The 22,510-nt window shown below is 42.7% G+C and overlaps 1 protein-coding gene across 1 annotated transcript in view; it reads right to left on the reverse strand.

Annotated features, from left to right (window-relative positions):
• Positions 1 to 4,584: 4,584 nt before the first annotated feature.
• Positions 4,585 to 22,510, reverse strand: part of LOC128065455 (leucine-rich repeat-containing protein 37A2-like) — a 49,645-nt gene continuing 31,719 nt past the window's right edge. The window contains exons 11-17 of the mRNA XM_052658634.1: positions 22,235 to 22,309; positions 15,911 to 16,029; positions 13,480 to 13,757; positions 11,953 to 13,215; positions 11,434 to 11,538; positions 4,802 to 4,944; positions 4,585 to 4,693 (exon numbers count right to left, since the gene is read on the reverse strand). Of these exons, the coding sequence (XP_052514594.1) occupies positions 4,585 to 4,693; positions 4,802 to 4,944; positions 11,434 to 11,538; positions 11,953 to 13,215; positions 13,480 to 13,757; positions 15,911 to 16,029; positions 22,235 to 22,309 (2,092 nt within the window). The remainder of the gene's footprint in view (positions 4,694 to 4,801; positions 4,945 to 11,433; positions 11,539 to 11,952; positions 13,216 to 13,479; positions 13,758 to 15,910; positions 16,030 to 22,234; positions 22,310 to 22,510) is intronic.

The following is a 22,510-nucleotide window of genomic DNA, read 5'->3' on the forward strand; positions in this document are numbered from 1 at the left end:
TTAGTTTGGCGGCTCATGCGCTGGGGAGCCAGGCTCCACCATTCTCGCTGTGGCCCTCTCCCACCTACAGCCTTCGTATTGTTTACAGATCGGTCGCAATTTCCCTGCAAGTCCAAACACGCCGCAGTGCGGCGCCAAACCCTCTTTCCTACATCACCCTCCAACACCTGAAGCCTCACCCTGAACCATGCTTCCACTTCTGCTCCAAGCCTCGGGGTCTGTCTTTTTCTTGGATGGGTGTGCTCCCACCATGTCTGCAAGCTGCTGCTCCACTGCCCTTCCCCAGGGGGTCTCAACAGCATCTCACTCTCACCAGAAGCCAGGCCTGGTGCTCCCCAGGAGTGAGAGGTCCTGACCTCCCTGGGGAGTGGGAAGGGTGGGCAGAAGATGTCCATTCTGCCTCCCAGTCACCCATGCAGCCGACCTCTCCCACCCTCAAATTCCTGCTGACCTCTGGCCCTGAAGAAGCCAGAGAACCTCTGTATCCCACACCTCCCTGGCTCCCTTGCTTCCATATCTCAGCACCTCAGTGAACACAAGAAGCAGGGGACCCCCTGCTTCAGAGGCTGACAGAGGCTGGAGGGGTGGGCCTGTGGGTTTGGACAGTGACAGACTCTCTCCTGGACTAAATTCTAGCCAGGCTCCTCTGAACCTCCCTCTAGATTTAACCTTGGCCCATAGAGACTTGAACAAACACCAGCATAGTTTCTACCAGTTCAAGGCCGCAGCTCTAGGTTGACACTAGCCCCCCTTAAAGTGCCTGCCTGGAAAGACTCCAGGCTGCCTAAAGAATTTGCTGTTTGTTCCAGCCAACACCTGAAGCTAGGGGCTTGTCTCCCACCTGCTGGGACAGGGTTGGAGCCCACCTCTGATAAGCGTCAGTTAGCCAGCACATGTGGGTGTCACATACAAGACCAATCTTTCATCCTTAAAACATAAGCTCTTGTCCTTTCAGTTCTTACTCATCTGCACCCACTGCACAAGCCCTTCAGTTGCATCAAAACCTCTGGTCTGGTGCCCCATTTTCTTCCGGTTCCTACTTGGTCTACACATCCCCATGTTGACCTCTTGGCCTGACTACTTTTAGGCCACCATCAAAATACTCTTAATAGAACTCAAGCTTGGTCGTGTCTCTTTTCTCTGCTTAAAACATTATAGTCTGTGCTGTTTGGTCAGGCCCATGTGCCTTTGCCAGGCCCTTCAGGACTAGTTCCCTGCTCACCTGCACAGCCTCATCTGCTGCCCTTTCCCTGTTGAGCTCCACGCTTGGGAACACCAGATTGCACATGCTTCAGGCCCACCCTAGATCTCATGCTTCTGACCTCTGTACTGTCCTTCATCGAGAATGCCCTTCCCTCATCTTGTCCTCCTAAGAAGCTTGTATGTGGCTTTCGTCTTCTTCCTCTCCTCCAAGCCACTCTTCACATCTACTCCTTTCCAGTCAACCAGGAACTGAACCACTTCTTGGTCCATCACCATTGTCTTGCCAACACACTGTCTTCTGCGTGTATCGTCAGGTGTCTGGGCCTCCTGTTAGGCTTAGGGTCCCTCACGGCAGTGACTTTGTCCTAATCAACTCTCTCCCCAGTACCAGGAGCAGTGTCTGGCTTATAGTCCAGGCCCAGCTCAAGTTCTCCCTTTTTCATGGACTCTCCCTAGCTTCCTAATCTTCCCTCCTCTGAGTCTTACAATTTTTCTGTATCTTTTTTGCCCTAATCATACACTGTCTCATTTCATTATCTTTTAAAAAATGGCTAATTTCTCTGACAGATTTCATCAGAATCAGTGAGATTTTTCATTCATTCGGTAGCTATTGGCCTTGTGTCTCCCTCTCTCCTTCTGTCACTCAGCTCTCAATAAGGAGCTGGGCTCTGTGCTGGCTTGTCCATCATGTGATGGTGCCAGACAGCCCTGGGCAGACAAGCTTTGTACCACCTGACCCTGGGCACTCTTCCCACTTTCAGGCTCTCTCCAGGGATGTGTCCTTGATCCAAGGAGAGACATCTCACTCATAGGCTGGCCAGGTGATGTCTCTGGGCTCTGGGAAAAACACTGCCCAGTCTAGGTCACAGGACGAGATGGTTGGATGGCATCATCGACTCAATGGACATGAGTTTGAGCAAGCTCTGGGAGAGGGTGAAGATCAGGGAAGCCTGGCATGCTGCAGTCCATGGGGTCACAAAGAGTCAGACATGACTGAGCGGCTGAACAACAGCAACCTTTAGGTCAATTTGGGCAAAACAGACCTTAACTCTTGGGAATTTTAATTTAGAAAACTGGTGGTGTAGCATGTGAGACCAATATAAAATTGTGCAAATTTGAGGTAGTGTGACACAAAAAAATGATGTCTAAACCTCACTTTATGTACCAACTTTGAAATAATGAAAATGTTCCCAGATAGGAACATGGAGCTACCAGGAATCCTGGTCCATGCTTTGGGAAGCCCAGCAGTGAAAGGATCTCTACCCCTGGTCTTGTCAACTCCCTGTCTTTGTGTCTACCTCTCTTACTGAAATCAACCTCCCTTTCATTACAGAGTTTTGAGTGGACATGGGGACTTTCTGCTCTTGTGAACTAATAGTGTAATCAAAGCCCCTAGGTATAGTACCTGGCACATAGCAGGTGCTCAATAAACAGCAGCTGCCTCTTCCCCCTAATTATTATTGTCATCACTGTTATTGACTCTTCGGTGGCAACCAAAGTTTCCATACTTCTCTCACTCCTATTGGAATCTAGCAGTTCTGCGCTACAACCCCAACACGCTTCTGGATGTGTGGCCTGGGGCACTTGAGCAGGTAACCTACATTCTTCTTTGTTGAATTTTATTTGTTTTTGGCTGCACTGGGTTTTCGCTGCTGCACGTGAGCTTTGTCTAGTTGAGGTGCGTGGCTTCTCTCGTTGCAGAGCACGGGCTCTAGCACGTGGGCTTCAGTAATTGAGTGGCGCACAGGCTTAGTTGCCCCCCAGCATGTGGAATCTTTCTGAATCAGGGATTAAACCCGTGCCCCCTGCACTGAGGGGTGGATTCTTAACCATTGGACCCTCAGGGGAAGTCCAGGTTACCTACATTCTTTAAACCCTGTTTCCTATCTGTCAAACGAGGATAACAAGATATGTTTCCATGGATTCTTGGGCTAGATAAGACCATAAACTGCCTAACCCAGGGCTGGGCACACACAAGCAAATAGAACATGCTAGCTGCTGCTGCTTCCTATTATTAGTATTATTGGTCGTGCACTTTAAACAAAGTAAATACTCATTGGCTGAAGTCACCGCCCGGAGAAAACCTTTGTTTTTCATTCTTGGTGAGAAACCTTGGTAGATGACCTGGGCAGGCACTGAGAGAACAGATGTCTTCATGCAGCATCAGGGAACTCATAAACCAGAAGAAGCGGGTGGGCTGATCACTTTGCTTGAAACCCCACCCAACTAGCAGAACCTGCTGGGCTGTCTCTCAGGCCCACTGCTCCTCTGGGGGACTGTGCGCTCTCATCCCATGGTTTGCACCATTCTTCACCTCGTATAATTAAAGCTCCGGCGCTATCTGTGGTCATTTGGGTAGATTATCAAATCTTGTTCATTCAGAATTTCTTTTGCTTATTAATATATTTCTTTCTGAGTTACTAAATGCGATTGATTAGCGATTTTCTTTGCAGGAGGACTGGAAGAGCCTTTGCACCTTCTCCACATGGCATTCCATTACATCATCACTTGGGGTCAAGGCAGCCCTGGGCACGTGTTGGGTGAGGCAGGAGTGGGTTGGGTTTGGTGCTGGAAGGCGCCAAGCAGCACCTGATTGACTCTCAGAGCAGTCGAGAGAGGCTGGGGCCTGAGGAGGACCATCTTGGGTACTCTCACGTGTTTTTCTTTATCCTGCCCTTCTGGCCCCTCCCTGCTAGCTATTCAAAGGCTGAGATTTTTTATGTTTAAAGAAAACACATAACCCAATGTGCGTTTTCCACCAGCTTGAAGGGGTGGAGAACCCCCTGCCAAGACAGGGAACACATCTGTACATGAGTTTGAGAGCTTGGGAGAAAGTCAGGCCTTGGTCCTGTGGTGGAGGGAGACCCAGTGATCCAAATATTCTGTCAGCCCCAGTGACTTACAAGAGGGGCCGGAAGTGGACGATCCTCCATGAGCAGGAGGTCAAGTGTGCTGTAAATAACTTGTACTTGATGAACCAGATGAGAGAGCACCAGAGAAAACTGTTATTTGATTTAATGATCTATGCCCCCTGAGGATGACCTGTTTTCCAGTTCCCAGGGGCTGGTTATACGGGGGAAACCAGGGATGGAAGCCCCCTACCATTCTTGTATTTATCCTCTTCTGCCCGCGTTTCCTCTGGTGGAAGTTCTGGCCGCCCTGAGGGAGTCTAGTTTCAAAAAAAAGCTCTGCTTTTTTCTTGCGGGCCCTTGATACTTTACATAAATACTCAACTATTGACATTTTAATTCCTTACCACATGGTTAGAATTGGTTATGGATTTATACATTTTAATATGAGAAAAATAAGTATTTTACAAGTGACGCTGAGAAGCCAGTATTAGAAAATAAAATCTGCAGGTGGCTAGTGGCAGGATGGGGCTCACTCTGTGGCGGTGTCGGCGGCTGCCTCGCTCTCCTCCCCCGTTGGCTCTTCAGCAGCCGAGTCTGTACCCGGAGGAGCCTCCTCTGTCGGTGCTGCAGGGGCCCCCCTGGGATAAGAAGCAGAGTGCCAAGCGTTTAGTCTCGAAAGGGGCCATCACACTTTTCATTATTTCCTCATCTGAGTCAAGAAGTATAAACCGTCCCCTGTAATTTACCCTGCATCCTTATTGAAAATCTCATCCTCTTCTGAAGACTCCTTGTCGTGCAGCTTCTGCGCCATGTTTTTCTTGCGTGTGGCGTTGAGAGGCCTGTACATGTCCCGAAGCCAAAGTGGCCGCCGCCTCCAGAAAAAGCCCTCCTGGGACACAGAGAGCGACATGTTAGTTCTGCTCCTCCCCTGCTCCCTCTGGCCACAGCACTTTATCCTTCCCAAACCTACCTGACTCTCACTTGTCCCTGAGCTCCTCTTACGCAGCAGGAATCCAAAAAAGCCCCTTGGAGGAAAGCACACACAGTTAGTGTCACGTGCCGCTTTCCATCTCTCATGGTGTATTTGCTCTGGTCTTACCAGGGCTAAATGGGACTTCAGCCAGCAATCACAATGAGCAAAGTCACCACAGTCCTGGGCTCTTGAGAATCACTCCTTGCATGCTGGCCTCCCAGAAGCTCTCCGGGTCTGTCCAAAATGGCCCCCCGCCTGTATCTCTGGGGAGACCTGTGCATGTGGCTTAGCATGGCCTGCAGGCATGACTGCAGCCCCACTCACATTTCTCGGCCCTCAGCCAACTGCCCTTGAGCAGAGAAAACACTGCACAGCCATGCTGGGCAGATGCACACTCCTTTCAGAAGCATTCCATGCTAGCCCCCTTTGGACTGAGTCTCCTGTGCAGCATTTGCTGGGGTGGGGGTGGGGGAGGGGAGGAGGTGCTTCTGTTTTCTTAGCTGCTCTATCTGATAAACTGCATCTCAGCAGGTAAACCCCTAAGCCCAACTAGCAAAATTATCTAGCACTCTGACTTGCATATGGCAGGTTGTCACTGCCATATGCAAGGTGTGAGTGAATCGTGAAATCAGTTTAAAGGTTATGACCAGCAGGAAAACGCAAAAGTATTCTTTTTGAAAACAAACAGAACTGAAAACAAAACAAAACAAAACAAAACAAAACGGAGAGCACAATGAGTTTGTATCAGAAACCACTTCTCTCCATAAAGTATGTGTGTACTGAGCTGTGACATAAAATGCAGCTCGTAGCCCAAGTACAGTGTGATCATGAGGGGCCCCCATTGGAAAGGTACCACCTTCTTTTTGATAATCGCTAGCAGTGTGACCATGGGGCCAAATGTTTTCTTTTTCTCCATTTTTTTTTAATTATAAAAGGAAAACTACTGTCTAAAGTTTCTTCCAGTTAAAACTGTATGAGGTTTGGATAAAGGGAATACGGAGTTGGGGGCTGAAAACCAGGATGATGAGAAGGGAAGCTTTCCTGCCTCTTTACAGGAAGAACACATGATTTGTTCTACTTTTCATCAGCTTTGAGTAAGGCTAGCCCCCAAATCTCTAACTTCCCTACCCCAGAGCCTCCAAGAACACCTCTGACCTGGCCTGATGCCTACTACCGGCAGGACAACCGAAACCTCTCCCCATCCACCCTCTTTCCAAAGAACAAGTGAAACCAGATGAATCCGTCCCAGTCCTGTGCTAGGCCAGATTTGGTTGGGGAGCTAGTTCTGCTGATAAATAAATTAGCGTAAAGCACTAGGGTAAATAAAGCTTCTTCCTGCCTTTGGTGAGGAGACTAAAACAGATGAGTTCTCAGCTCTCCTCTAGTTCTGAAATTCTACTTTAAAAGGCCAGTGTTTACCTTCTGCTTCCTTCTTCCTCTGATGTTGTTCTATGAGAATAAATCTGTTTTAAAAGAAAACATGATCACGATCATGACAGCCAAATCTTTATTCATTACTTTTTATTTTCAGTCTTACCTACCCAGTGAGTTGACAACATTTTTAAGGACAGGAATTCTATCCTGTTTAAGAATCCTTTGACTCTCCCACAGTATCTAACCTTGGGTGTTGCATGCAGCTGGTGATACATTTTATGGACCGTTTTAGATCATGTTCAACAGACAATTCCTAACAAAAAACTTTCAGAAGTAGGGAAAGAAAATAAAAGTATTGACCAGAAACCTAAGCACTGTTTAAAAATCAAGAGCAGGTGGGAGATGCCTATCATTATTGTTACTATTGATCACTATGGAGAAGGGGGGGTCCTAATCAGTACAGTAAGAAAACAGGAGAATTGGAAGGGAATAGATAAACATATTGGCATATGAATGATGGACTTTAGAAGACCAAAGGAATCAACCAACATTTTAAGTACTGTAAGTAATACGAGAACTCAATAATATGGCTTATGTACAAAATCAAGAGATGAACATATAAGCTTTAATAGCTTTCCTATATAGCTCAAATAACTAGCTAAAAAATAGAAAAAAGATCCCATTTATAATAAGAATGCATAAAGTAACTAGGAATAAACTCAACCAAAAATGTGTAAGACTTATGTAATGAGAATATTAAAACCTTCCTGAAGGACTTGGAGAAGAAATACATACATGGCATGGGATTCTATCTTCCGAGAATACTGTGAAGGAGGTCAATTCTCCTCAAATTAACCTACAAATTCAATGCAACCTTATTTATATCCAAGGAAATTTTTAAACAAAACCTGGTGAGCTGACATTTGGTAGAGAATATATTCAAGAACACTTATGAAATGCATGAAAAAGAAGATCAAAGAGCAGGGCCTTACCCTAACAGATATAAAATTACATGTTACAGAGTAACTGGAGTTAAGCAGTCTGAATTGAAAAGATAACAGGAGAAGATAACTGGATCAACAGAATAGAATCCAAGTAAAGATAGTATTTTAGACAGGGGAGAAAGAATGAACCATTCAGTGAAAGATTTGAAAACAAGTGGATCTTCACGTACTGGGGAAAAAGTTAGATCCCCTACCTCAACCACACAAAAAATCAAATACAGCAAGTTCTGGGCAGATTATAAAAGTACTTGAAAATGATGACCAGAGACGATTTTTATGTCATGAGGTGACAAAGGCTTGGCTAACAAAACCCGCTGCACATGAGCCATGAGGAGAGGACAGCCCAGTGTGGTGGCAGACTGTCAGTGTCTCTCCTGCTCTTCTCAGCCCTCACCCGCTTCTCTCCTGGACTGTCTATCTTCTCCCTGTTGATTTATAAAACCCCCTGGAGTTGCCTAGTGCTCCAGTGGTTAGGACTTGGCGACTTCACTGTGGTGGCCTGGATTTGATCCCTGGTCGGAACGAAGATCCTGCAAGCACAGCACGGCCAAACAAACAAAAACAAACCCCCGCCACGAGCCTCTTTATAGTAAACCGAGTTTGGCTTTCATTGAAATTCAGCGTTTCAAAACCTTCCACTGTTTCTGTCTCTGAGGAGACAAGACAAGAGAGCAGAGTAGGGAGCACAGGCTTTGCAGTCGGCTCCTGCTTTTAAAAACTGTTTAAAGGTTTTGGTTCCTGGCTCCTGCTTTTGGTTTGACCATTGGGCCCTCATGCTGATTTCCTTCCTCTATGAGAGCGCGACAGTAATACCATCCTCACAGGATTGTGGCGACTGAGTCAGACAATACACAGAAAATTCTTCATCTTCCACTTGGCATGAATCAGTGCTAAGTTGGTGTCACAGACCAGGTGGTCAGATCCATCAAAGACTCTGCTCGTGGTACCGGGCCCTGAAGCTGCTTTCCTGCCACAAGATTATTAAAATACTGCTTTTCTTCTAATACTTTTATGCAGCATTTTTTCACATTTATGGAAACATGTTTATCTAAGGTGATCTGCTATTATTCCTCCCCCCTCCCCACAAATAGTCAGGCAGCTTATTTGATTATCATTTACTCATTTTCTTCCACTGATTAGAATATTAAAACATGACAAATATCTTAAGAACACATGGGTCTATTTCTGGACTCTCTACACGACTTCAAATAAATATTCCGCTGCATTATTCCTCACTGTGGAAGTGATATAATGCCTCATCTCTGTAACACCATTAGTGTCGTCATGGGAAAAACATTGCACAGTCCCTGTCCTCAAAAACCTTGTAAGTGGGGAGAGGAAACAATGAAATAGTATAAATAAATACAAATGCAAGGTTTAACTACATGGAAATTAAAAACAGTAAAAAGAGGATGTTACAGGACCTCCCAGGTGGCACTACTGGTAAAGAACCTGCCCACCAATGCACAAGAGATAAGAGATGCTGGTTTGATTGCTGGGTTGGGAAGATCCCCTGGAGGAGGGCATGGCGACCCACTCCAGTATTCCTGCCTGGAGAATCCCAAGGACAGAGGAGCCTGGAAGAGCTACAGTCCATGGGGTCACAAAGAGTCAGACACAACTGGCGACTAGCTCACACATGGAGATATACTGAACAAGCAAAGGCCATATGCCACCTGTAATTGCAGAGGGTAGAGTCTGGGCAATGGCCAACTACTAGCAAGCTGACCCCATGCTAAAGCCCCAGACCCCATGCTAAGGCCCCAGCCATCTAGGCTCAGAAATTACTCTTCCCTGTAAGAACTGGTGACAGGCCTCACAGGACAAGGGTCAGGAGGGCTGGATTATTCAGGGAAGTCTATTTGAAGAAAATGTGAGAGAACTCACATTTTCCTTTTGTGGCAGCTTCACTTTATCAATAATATCACAGGACTGATCAAAAATCAGAATGCCAAATTCTTACTTGACAACAAGAAATACATCTGTTCTACAGACAGGGCACCTGTGTCTACACAACGAGAGAATTAAACTTCTGTAGAGACAGGCCTCCAAGGCACACCAAAGCACAACCACACACTCAAAAGGCTACTTGGTGAGAATAGAATTAGAACCAAAGGAATCAGCTGAATCCCACATTAAATGGGAAGGCCTGCAGTAGCCAGATGCTCTCAACAGGTGCTGCCTGGCGATGGCCTGACTCTTCAGTTATGCTGCCTTGGGTGTCATCTCTACTCTTGGACAAGGTGAGGCTGGGCACTGCTGGTCCCTCTTCCCTTTCTGTACTTTCACTACTGACCAGCCCTCCGGCAGATGGACACATTTCTGTTTAGCGGGTAACACATCATGTCAGGTTTTATTCAAGTCTGACAGACCAGGAAGCCACTGGTCCTTATACTGCTCTGCTCCCCTCCATGAGGCTCTTATGGAGCCGCCTTCTAAAGAACTGGTTAGCACTTTTGTAAGTTCTGAGGTGAGGGGACTGCTTTGCTGGGGCCCATAAGAACTGGTGACAGGCCTCACGGGACTAGGGTCAGGAGGGCTGGGTTATTCAGGGAAGTCTATTTGAAGAAAGATGAACTTGAGCTGGCTTTTGAGAGTCACAGGACTCCCACAGGCCAAGTAAAATAAAGGAATTTGTCTGTGCAAACGCGCAGGTAAAAGCAGCAATGGGTACGGTATACCGAGCACATGGTGGGGGGCCGCTTTGGCTGGAATAGAGGGCTGCCAGGACAGTAGCAGCGATAAAGCAGACTGACTCGGTAGAGTAGAATCAAGATGGTCAGCTCATTGAAATTGCTCTTTTGGACTTCCCTGGTGGCGCTGTGGATAGGAGTCCGCCTGCCAATACAGGAGACATGGGTTTGACCCCTGGTCCAGGAAGACCCCACGTGCCACGGTGCAACTAAGCCTATATGTGGCAACTACTCAGCTCCCACACATAGAACCTGTGCTCTGCAACAGGAGAAGCCACCACAATGAGAAGCCTGTGCACAGCAAGGAAGAGTAGCCCTACCACTTGTCTAGACCAGAGAAAGCCCACACAAAGCAACAAAGACCCAGGGCAACAAAAATAAATCAATTAATAAGGTTATAAAAAATAAAATAAACGTGTTTAAAAAAACCCCCAAATCTTCCTCTTAATGTTAGCAACTGCCTGTTGGGGAAAGTAATAAACCATTATGTAACTGAATGAAAGGTAAAGAGGCTAGCTCCAGGAAGATGCTACTCTAAACAGGACATACTTCAAGGTGGCCTAATGCAGGATTCTAACTTTGTAGTGCTCTAATGGAACCTGTTTACACAATGCCTAACACACCGGAGAAGACAGCTGCTGAGGAGATCTAAGGCACTTCTATCTATCACCCGGGTCCTTATGGCACCCCACTCCAATACTCTTGCCTGGAAAATTCCATGGACGGAGGAGCCTGGTAGGCTGCAGTCCATGGGGTCGCTAAGAGTCGGACACCACTGAGCGACTTCACTTTCACTTTTCACTTTCATGCATTGGAGAAGGCAATGGCAACCCACTCCAGTGTTCTTGCCTGGAGAATCCCAGGGACGGGGAACCCTGGTGGGCTGCTCTCTCTGGGGTCACACAGAGTCGGACACGACTGAAGTGACTTAGCAGCAGCAGGGTGACCGATAGCTACGTGAGGGTGGGAATGATGTATCTCTCATCACTGCAGCCAACGAGGAGAAAAATTGAGGTAGCATGAGACTGACTGTGAGTGCATCAGATCCACATGGGGTTCTGAGTCGAAGAACTGTTCCTACCGTGTCAACTCTGGCTTCTTATAAACTTCACTGGTCAGAATAGTCTAATGGCTTGTTATCTTGGATTCAGTTCCACAGATATCTCCTGGGAGTGGAGCTCCTATGAAAACCCTGGGAACACACCCTTCAGTAAAAGAACAAAGTACATCTCAGTCCTTGTGACTGAAGAGGAGTATCAAGTGCTAGCAGGTGGAAAGGTGGCTTTGAGTTTTTGGGTTGGGGGTTCTGAATCTGAATTAATAATTGTCCTTACCTCAATGAGACAGAACATTATAATCAAAAACATCACTACTACAGTCACAGATATTGCCAAGATGAGTTTGTTGTTATAGCCGTAACCTGGAACTTCTTTTGTGAGCTAAAAATAAATAAATAAATAACAAGTTTTTAAAAACAGGGAGCTGGAAAGGATGAAAGCTGAGCATTCTTAAACCTATTCTAAACAATAGCTAACTATTCTTAAACTACTAGAAGACTCCATCCTTTTCAGGTGGATAGCTTTTATCAGAAGAAACCAAATTTACAGTTATTGATCTCATCATTAGCATTTTCTTCTACAATGTATTTATCTTGTGTGTAATGTCCTCTTCTCAGCTACCCTAGGAACAGTGACACCTTCTCTGAATGAGCAGAACGGGAGGTTATTGTCTTAGCCAGCTTGGCCGAGACAAGATACAGACCAGGAGCCCCAGGTCTTCCTGCTTGGGCACTTTAATGGCGTGTCCTGAGCTGAGTGCAAGTCCAGGCCCCATGTTTCAGGCATGACCCTCACCTCACTGGACTCCTGCTCTTTCTGTTCACTCTGGGCTTCTGTGCTCTCATTGATGTAGTTGTCAGTTTTCCACTGGTCCGTATCCCATTCTGCCTTGGACACCTTTATTTCTTGCTGCTCACTGAGAAGCTTCATCAAGAGGCCTGTTCTGGAGATGAGTTTGGCGCAGGCCAGCTGCACGTGGGTCTCAGAGCAGTCCATTTTCAAAGTCCGGATGACGTGAGCAATGAGTTTTCTCACATCGTTGTGGGGGATGAGGGACCGTAGCTGCTGGTTAAGCTGACTTTCAAACTGATCGCCTGGGGAGAGCACTGGGAAACTGATGCTGGGGGGCTTAGAGGCGAACTCAATGCCCACGTTGTGGTACTCCCATTGTGTTTCGTTGGTGTGCTGAACAGGTGGCATGAAGTCCACAGCAACAGTAGGACGTGCACTGGAGACATTACCATGGGCAGTGATTCTAGGTCTGGTTTCTTTCGGCAGAGTATTGTTTCCCGAAGAGATAACTGCTTCAGAAACATGTGGAGTATTGTTAACTGAACTAGAGTTTTCTTTAGGAGGGTCTGAAAGAGAATATAATTCTGAAAAACGATTTTCCTGAGGATCCAGTAATCCTGAAGATGAAAATGCCTCTCGTGGAGGGGAATTGATGAGACTCCTCACTGCAGAGAACAGAGGCCTTCTGGCCAGCATCATTCTACTGAGTGAACCTTTCTTTCTCAGCTTTCGGCTAGTTTTGGCCTTTGGTGTTTTGTGGGCCACCCGAGAGCGAGTTTTATGGAAGAGGTATTTTTTTCTGGAATGCGAGACTGGTTTGGAAGACTTCATGTTTCTCACTCTAGCATCGGCATCTTCTAAAATGAAAATGGTGTAGGATAAGTCTTTGGATTTGTTTTGAACCTCAGGTTGGGGTTTTGGAGGGAGGGGGTCGGAAGGCCTGCCCCGAGAGTACTGCTTCAGGAAAGAAGAGACTGCTGCCTTGCGTTCGTTTATGAACGCAGGCTCCGTGTTGAAGGAGTTCCCCACTAACTTCCTGGGCCTCTGCACCATGGCCAGCTTGTCCAGCTCCCTTGGGGATGGCCTCCTGAGCCTTCTTTCTTTGGCAGTGTTCTCCACAGTTGGCTGGGCATTCTGTTTCTTCTCGCTGCTCTCATCTCCCGCATCTTTGAAGTGCCTTTTCCGTAGGCCCCTCGGGCGCTTGAGGACCCTGTTCGCTCTGAGCAGCCTTTGCCCTGGGCTCTCAATCTCAGCTAGGCTGTTTTCCTGTGGTTGGGCTGTGTCCAGTTTCTTCGGAAAGATCTGGCGTTTAAATTTGGGACCCAAAAGGTTGGCATGGATAAGCATGGCCGTTTTTTCTTTCTTTTTAACCTCATCAATTTTTCCTTGAATTTCTGCATCTAACAAGTTTTCCAGAAAGTAGAGTTTCCTCAGTTTATTTTTATAAGTCGAATTGTTGTATATAGGCTTAACAGAAGGGTTCTTTGTATTGTTTTTGAAATGGCCCAGTGGCGTATCTCCCTCATGGGCATTTGTAAAAAGAAGTTGAATGAAGGGCAATAATGTTGACTCAACATCTTCTAGATTTCCCTCTGAGAAATAAGGCAGTATGTAGTTCAGTGCGCTGATCACATCACTTTCGTCGTTAAAGTCCAGCTGCTCATTCATGAAGGCTGACAGACTGACCGCACTTTTGTCTGAGGACGCCCTCTCGGGCTCAATGGTCAGCTCTGTGCTGGTGCTCTTCTTCCGGGCCTGTAACACCTTCATGAACGACCCTTCTGCACTCCCTATGGATGCGTTCTCATCTGTCGAAAGAGAAGAGACTGCTTTTGATAACTGAAGACTGATGGGAGAGCTTTTTGTCAGTCCACAGTCATGCATCCCAGACAAATAAATTAGGCATCAGCAAATGTTTGACTGCCACTTGGAAGGAAGAGAAAGAAACCCAAACGTAAGTCAATGATTGACAACAATAAAAGGTGAAAAAAGATATCTTTTGAAAAAGTGACCATCTACTCAGAAGATTCTGTGGCATGAAATATAGTAATTATATTTAGGATCCCTCGACTGGCTCCCAAGGGACTGGCAGGGAGACAAAGAGTCCTCTACTCAGATCTACTGTGACTCCTCACAGGCACATACCCCATCCTGTCCTGCCTCAGATGCAGAGGAGCATAAGGTCTCCCCTCTCCACCTCTTCAGTGCATTTGCATTCTTACTGCTATCACAGATGACCACAACCACAACCACGATGGCCGACAGGTCATCATCCGACCGTGTCCTCCACCCACCCATCCTTTGCTCAGTCCCTGCCTCCATACATTCCAGCCCCTCGAACAGAGAGCTCTACGTCCAAAACTCTTACGTCACCTTGGCTCTTTGCTGAAATTCAGGCAGGGATCCATTAGCTAACATATAGCCAGCCTATATGCCAGAGTGGAATGTTCAACAGATCAATAGAATAATACCTGAAGTACTATAATGCAGAAGGGAAAAGCAACTTCTGTCAGTTGCCTACTTTGCTTTCATTTCATTTCACTTCTAATATTTCCAGTGTTTTGGGAAACCATCCAAAGCTTCTGACTGTATATGTACTGTTGTGTAGCTGGGCTTCTCTTCCAAAAGGATTAAAAATTTTAATGGTGGTGGCAAGGGTCAAAGGAGGACATAAGGGTCATGAGAGAGGAGGGGCATGGGTGTGCAGAGAGCCTAAAATCGGAGACAGGAGATCTGGGTACTAGGCCATCGCACTGAATACCTCGGGTCTTGCTTTTCCTCATCTGCAAAAGGAGATTAAAAATGCCTTTCCTGGCCCACTTCTGGGGGAGAAGGGAGTAATATAATTGGTAAAAACAATTGTTTTGAGGAGTTCCCTGGTGGGATCATGGTTAGGATTCAGTATTTTCACTGCCATGGCTCAGGTTCTATCCCTGGTCAGGGAACTGAGTGGCCAAAATAAAAATTTTTTTGAAAAATAAACAAAAATTATTTTTATATAAGTAACAAAGTGTTATTATTTATGATGTGTTCTAGACCATTGATAGATACCTGTATTCAAGCTATCTGGGCATCAAAGAGCATTTTGGAGGTTATCAAGTTAGTGCCAACAAATCTAATATATAGAAAAATAGTCAGAAGCACCTGAGGGTTTTGTGGATAGGAAAGTTTGAGATTCAGATCAAGTTCAGAGCTGGACAGTCTAAGAATAAAATTGCTCTTCCCCGGTAGCACTAGTGGTAAAGAACCTACTTGCCAGTGCAAGAGGTGTAAGAGATGCAGGTTCAATCCCTGGGCTGGGAAGAGCCCCTGGAGGAGGGCGTGGTAGCACACTTCAGTATTCTTGCCTGGAGAATCTCATGGACAGAGGAGTCTGGTGGGCAACTTAGCACACACACAGTGCACCCACCCTTTACAAGAGCTAGCTGGCAGCTTCTGGTAGTGGAACCAGAAACTCAGGCTCCAAGTAGGCCATAAGACAGCATCACTTGTACTCTTTTATAATATTATAAAAATAGACAAAATATCAAAAATATGAAAAAATATGTTTACATCTATCCTATAAGACAAAGGATACTTGAGACCTAATGTATAATCAGTTTACAAACTGATGCACTGTATGAATAAGTTCTCATTTGCAGACAGCACAGAATACACTATGTGGCCATTCACGTTAATGCCCTTCCCCCTTTTCCTTCCTTTTTCTTGTTATTTTATGTATGTATATCAGTTACCTTATTAAGTTAACAATGTAACTAAGCTATTATTAGCTTAATAATGTAACCACGAATCTGATTTTTAGTAAGAGTAGTTCTTAGAAATTTAGGGATGTGGAACTCTGAATGAATAAAAATAATGCAATTACATTATTTAATTTTAAAATTTATCATCACTGGTTAAAAATAAAAATCAAAGAATTAGAAGAAAATTTAAAAATTACCATCAGGCAATTCAGACTCACCACAAAATGTGACGTTTGTCAGGCAATCACTGTCACAGTGCAGTTTGACTGTCTTGCAGACAACCTCAATAGTATTTTTAAATTGGCAGAGGCAGCAGGCCATTCGGATAGGTAAGATCCTATAAATGGAAATGCGGAGAATCAAATTTGTGGTAAAGGAGCTACTCGAGTAGGTGGAGGAGGCAGGCCAAGGCCACCACAGGCCAGTGCATAAAGGAGTTGATTCTTGGGGCATATGGATTGGAGAACTGGATACAGATCAGTTGGCCAGTTGCTGTTTTTGACTGTTGAAAATAAATATAGAGGCCAGAGGTGCCCAACAGAAGGATTAGGGTGGCAGTGAGGATGGTATGCCTAGAAAAAAGGGAATAGGGACTAGAATTGGGTGACATTGACCTGTAGTTTAATTCAGAAATATCTCCTTCCAACCCAAAAACTTCATTTTGGGTTGACAGTACACAGAAGTAGGCAGACTTCTAAGAAAAATCTGAATAAGTCCCCAACTTCTGGAGTCTCTTTCTCAATTCCTATTTATGAGTAATAAATACATTAGAAATTACTCTAGGAATAAAAAAAAACACTGTGTGGTTAAACAATAACAGAGATCTCATTGACCAAATCTGGACAATGTGAACAGTCAAAAGAATAACACTGTCATTACCACAAGTTATAATTAAAGAAGAGTACATGGGTTTATAATGATATTCAAAAAGAAAAGTGAGGGAGCTTTGCTTTATAGAATAATAACAGGTAATAAATGAGAAAGGAATGATAAAATTAGGAAAGTGTCATTTACAACTATCAATGTAATAGTTGATTCAGACAAGGATTATCACTGATGCACAGATGGCTGAAGAGTTGTCTGGAAGTAGGATCTTCACTGATCCCAAAGTTCAGCCCATATATTATTTATCAATTACCAAGGGGGAAAATAACTTTACAATGGAGACATATGTAAGATATCACCTTAATGAAGTGGTCAGACTTAGCAGTGGGCCACTTGAAGTGATGAAGTAGGAAGGATACATCACTTATATAGTATTCTACTCCAAAATGTTTAGTTTGAATCTAATGAGGAAACAGACAAATCCAGATTGTGGGGAAAATTACAAAACAACTGGCTTAGACTCTTCAGAAATGCCAATGTCATAAAAGACCAAAAAAAAAAAAAAAAAAAAAAGCAGGGAGATATTCTACATTAAAGGAAACAAAGCCATGACATGAAGTGCCTAGTCTCTGAATGGGCTCCATATCAAAACAAAACAGACTTCAAGAATATGATCGGCTTCAGGTCAAGATGAAGTAGTCAGGACCAATTTAACCTTCTACCTGAAACAATGAAAAAATCAAACAAAACATACGAAAAACAGTTTTCAAGAAACTGGACCTCAGGCAATCAAATTCAGTGATCCCCAAGAGATGGGAGATAAATGAAGTGACCCCTATGATTGCCCTAGCTTACTTCTTTAAGAGAATTTCCAGGTCATGGTACAGGGAAGAAAAACGCTGGCACAGACTGGTAGACTCCCCCGATGAAGAAATGGAGCTGAGAATCTGGGAAAACCAAGGTGGTGAGAGTTCACAAAGCAGAGTAATAGAGGGTAAAGAAGTACACAAAGAACTCTGGAGATATGCAGAGGGAGCTCTTAAGTATTCAACAAAGTATTGGTCACACAATATTTGTGTGAGGAATTAACTGATGCCAGGAAAAGAACCACATGAAAAGATTAATAAGAAGAATAACTGCAGAATTCTGGAAAGCAATTATCCTTCAACAAAAAATAAATTTAAAAAAATGAATAAATTTTTTTAAAAGTAAAAAAGAAAAGATTAACTGGATATCACACAGGGTTGGGTGTTCCTATAAATCAGAAGAGAAAACCTCATGGTACACAGAAAGGACTTGTCTCACTAGTTGCAAATAATGAATTCTAGACTAAAGGTTACTTGAAGTGCTACCTAATGAATTTTAAAAGCTAGACCTAAAAGAATAAAATTGTTTCGAGTAACTTAACTTTACCCAAAACAAAGCCCAAATGTTTTATAAAAATATATAGCACACAATAAGCTAAAATTTCACAATGTCTAGAATCATATGAAAAATTACCAGGCATGCAACTAAGCAGGAAAATGTGACCTATATTGGGGAAAAAAGCAATAAATCAAAACTAACTCATTATCTATACAGATATAAGAATTAGTAGAAAAGGACATTAAACAAATTATAATATATGAAAAAGCTGGCTGACTGGGTGACTGCTGGCTAATGTTAAAACTTAACATTCAAAAAACTAAGATCATGGCATGTGGTCCCATTACTTCATGGGCAATAGAAGGGGAAAAAGTGGTAGTAGTGACAGATATTCTTTTCTTGGGCTCCAAAATCACTGCAGACAGTGACTGTAGCCATGAAATTAAAAGACACTTGCTTTTTGGAAGAAAAACTATGACAAACCTAGATAGCATATTAAAAAGCAGACATACCACTTTGCCAACAAAGGTCTATATAGTCAAAGCTATGATTTTTCCATTAGTCATGTATGGATGTGAGAGTTGGACCATAAAGAAGGCTAAGCGTTGAAGAATTGATGCTTTTGAATTGTGGTGCTGGAGAAGACTCTTGAGAGACCCTTGGACAACAAGGAGATCAAATCAGTCAATCCTAAAGGAAATCAACCCTGAATATTCATTGGAAGGACTGATGCTGAAGTTGAAGCTCTAATACTTTGACCACCTAATGTAAACAGCCAACTCATTGGAAAAGAAAGATTGAAGGCAAAAGAAGAGGGTGACAGAGGATGAGATGGTTAGATTGCATCACTGATTCAATGGGCATGCATTTGGGCAAACTCTGGGAGATAGTGAAGGACAGGGAAGCCTGGTATTCTGCAGTCCATGGGGTCACAAAGAGTCAGACACCACTTAGCGACTGAACAACAACAACAACATACATGAAAAAAATTATAACAACTGTATTTCACTTGTTACAAACTCAGACCAAAGACTGAAGATGTTAACTAGAGGCATGGAAGATGTAAAACTGATCCAAATTGAGCTTCTAGAGATTATAAAGACAATGTAGAAATGAAGAAGATACTGGGTGAGGTTGATGGCATATTAGACACTGCAGAAGAAAGGATCAGAAAACATTAAGACATAGTAACAGAAACAAACCAAAATGAAACACAAAGAGTAAAAAAAAAACAAGGACAAAAATGAACAGCACAACAATGAACTGTGCAACTTCAAGTGACCTAATATATGTATACTTAGAGTCCATGAAGGAGAGGAGAGATACAAAAATTTGAAGAAATAATAGCCAAATTTTCCCCACATTGTTAAACACTATAAACCCACAAAGTTGAGATCAGTGAACTTTAAGCATAAGAAACAAAACTACACCAAGGCACAAATAATCAAATTGCTCAAAACCAGCAATAAAGAGAAAAATTTTAAAGCCATCAGAAGAAAAAACTATACACTACATATAAAGGAACAAAGATAACAACGACAGCAGATTTCTTGTTGGAAACAATGTAAGCAAATACTAAGTGGATTAACGTAATAACAACTCAAGTAGTGAATTGAATTCTATCAAGCTAGGATTCTATACCCAGATCTTTCAAAAATAAAGGCTATCTCAGACATACAAAAGCTGAAGAACTCATCACTAGTTGATTTTCATTGTAAGAAATGTTAAAAAGTATTTTTAAACAGAAGGAAAATGATACCAGATGGAATCATGGATCTACACAAAAGAATAAAAACACTGTAATTGGTAACAACATAGGTAAATATATAAGATTTTTCTTATTATTTAAATATCTTTAAAAGATAATCTATTGTTTAAACAAAAAATAATATAGTGTGCTGTTTATGACATAAGTAAAATATATGAAAACAATCCCACAAAGGTCAGGAGGGAAGAAATTGAAGTACCCTATTGTAAGATTCCTATAGTATTAATGAAATTGTGTAATGTCATTTGAAGATAGACTGTGATAAGTTAAAGATGCATACTGTAAACTATAAAGCAATCATTAAAATCACAAAACCTGAGTTATAATGAAGCCAACAAAGGAAATAAAATGATAAAATGTACTCAGTCTGAAAGTAGGAAGAAAAAGGAAAAAGAAAGTACAGATGGGACAAATAGGAAGCAAATGGCAAGACAGTAGATTTGAATGTAGTAATATCAATAATTACATTAAATGCAAATGCTCTAATCACCCTAATTAAAAGAATCATCACACTAGACAAAAAAGCAAAAGCCAACTATATACAAGAACCATCTTCAATAGAAAATAAAAGGTTAAAAGGATAGAAAAAATTATCCTATGCTAACACTAATGAAAAGAAAACTGGAGTGGATGTATCACTTTAAGACAAAGTCAGTGTCAAAGCAGAGAATAATATCAGGGATAGAGAATGCTACTTCACCATGATAGAAAGGTCAACTGATGAAGAAGACATTACCTAAAAAGTTATCCATTCGGGAAGAGCTTCAAAATATATGAATGAAAAATGAGAGTCGCAAGGAGAAACCAAAAATATCTACAATTATAGTTAGGGATTTCAACATTCCTCTCTCAATAATTAACAGAACAAGTAGGTAAAAAATCAGAAAGGACTAGAAGACATGAACAACACTATCAATCTACTTGACCTAATTGACCTTTATAGAACACAGCACTCAAATAAAGGAAATCAGTCCTGAATATTCATTGGAAGGACTGATGCTGAAGATGAAACTCTAGTACTCTGGCCACCTGATGCGAAGAACTGACCCATTAGAAAAGACCTTGATGCTGGGAAAGATTGAAGGCAGGAGGAATAGGGGACCACAGAGGATGAGCTGATTGGATGGCATCACCGACTCTCTGGACATGAGTTTGAGCAAGCTCTGGGAGTTGGTGATGGACAGGGAAGCCTGGCATACTGCAGTCCATGGGGTTGCAAAGAGTCGGACATGACTGAGCGACTGAACTGAGCTGAAGGTGTGTAATAAACTGTCACAATAAAGTCCTACAGAAATAGTTTTTTTAAACTGCAAGAAATTAAAACCTGACCCCTTCCCTCACACCATACATGAAAATTAAATGGATCATAGATCTAAATGTAACTATACAACTTCTGAAAGAAAACACAGGAGAAAATCTTTGTGATTTTTGGATTAGGCAATGGGATCTCAGAAGAAGATTTCTTAGGTAAGACACAAAAAAGCACAAACCATACAAGAAAAATTGCTAGAGTTCTTCAAAATTTTAAAACTTCTGGTCTTCAGAGACACTTTAATAGAATGAGGGTAAATCACAATCTGAGAGAAGATATTTACTAAACACATATCTAAGAGAAAGGACTTATTTTTCAGTGCTCTATAAAGTATTCTTAAAACTCAATATAAGTATCCAATTAAAATAGATTTGAACAGACACTTCATTTTAAAAGATATCTGCACATGAATAGACACTCAACAGCATCAGCTATTAGAGAAATGCAAATTAAAGCACAATGAGATTTAACCACACACCTACTAGGAAGGCTTAAGTTTTTTAAAACAAATATAAGGATCAGGTGAAGATGTGGAGCAATCCCAACTCTCAGACGTTGCCAGTGGGAATGCAAAATGGAACAGCCACTTTAGAAAACAGTTCAGCAGTTTCTTAAAAAGTTAAATAATCACTTAACATATGATGAGCAATCCTACCCTTAGGTATTTTATCCCAAAGAAATGAAAATATATATTTGCACAAAACATATGCTCACAGATGCATGTGAATGTTTTTAGGGGTTTTGTTCATAATAGCCAAAATACAAAACAACTCAGCTGACGTTCATCAATGACAAATGCATAAACAAACTATATACCCACACAACTAGAATACTACTCGGCACTATTGCTGAGGGATGAACTGCCCACAGGTACATCTGCATCAGTAAATCTCCAAGGAGCCTGGCTAAGTGAAAGGGTTAGTCAAAACCAAAAAGGCTGCATGCCACATGATTTAATGTATAAGATACCATGGAAAAGGCAAAATTATAAGGACAAAAATCAGATTGGTGGTTGCCAGAGGCTGTAGCGGGAGGAGGAGACTGACTACAAAGGGACACGAGGGGTCTTTTAGGGGGCTGGAGAAGTTTTCTATATCTCAAATGTAATGGTGGCTACAGAACTATAAGGCCATCAAAACACATCAAACTGTATATTTGTAAACAGTGAATTTTATTAAATGAAAATTATACATCAATAAACTTTAAAAAATAATAAAATAAACCTAAAAATACACAATCGAGTGAAAATAAATATAACAAAAATCAACTTACAGTGTTTCCAATTCAAGGGTCATCATGAGAATGCTTTCAATTGTTGTGAGTGACACTTGTGTTGTTCCCATGTCTCTGAAGGAGAAGCCCAAACATGCAAGATATAAACATATAATGTAAACACAAATTCTAAAACTTAAAATTTTTAACATGTGACTACTTCAATTCTGAATTCTTATATGCCCTAGATAATTCCGGAGAACTCTTATTGGAGAAATTTAAATTTGCATCATCAAATTAATGACCCTGGTGCTGAATAGTAAAATCTTTATTACC

This window comes from Budorcas taxicolor, chromosome 19, assembly GCF_023091745.1.
Source record: "Budorcas taxicolor isolate Tak-1 chromosome 19, Takin1.1, whole genome shotgun sequence".
NCBI lineage: Eukaryota > Metazoa > Chordata > Mammalia > Artiodactyla > Bovidae > Budorcas > Budorcas taxicolor.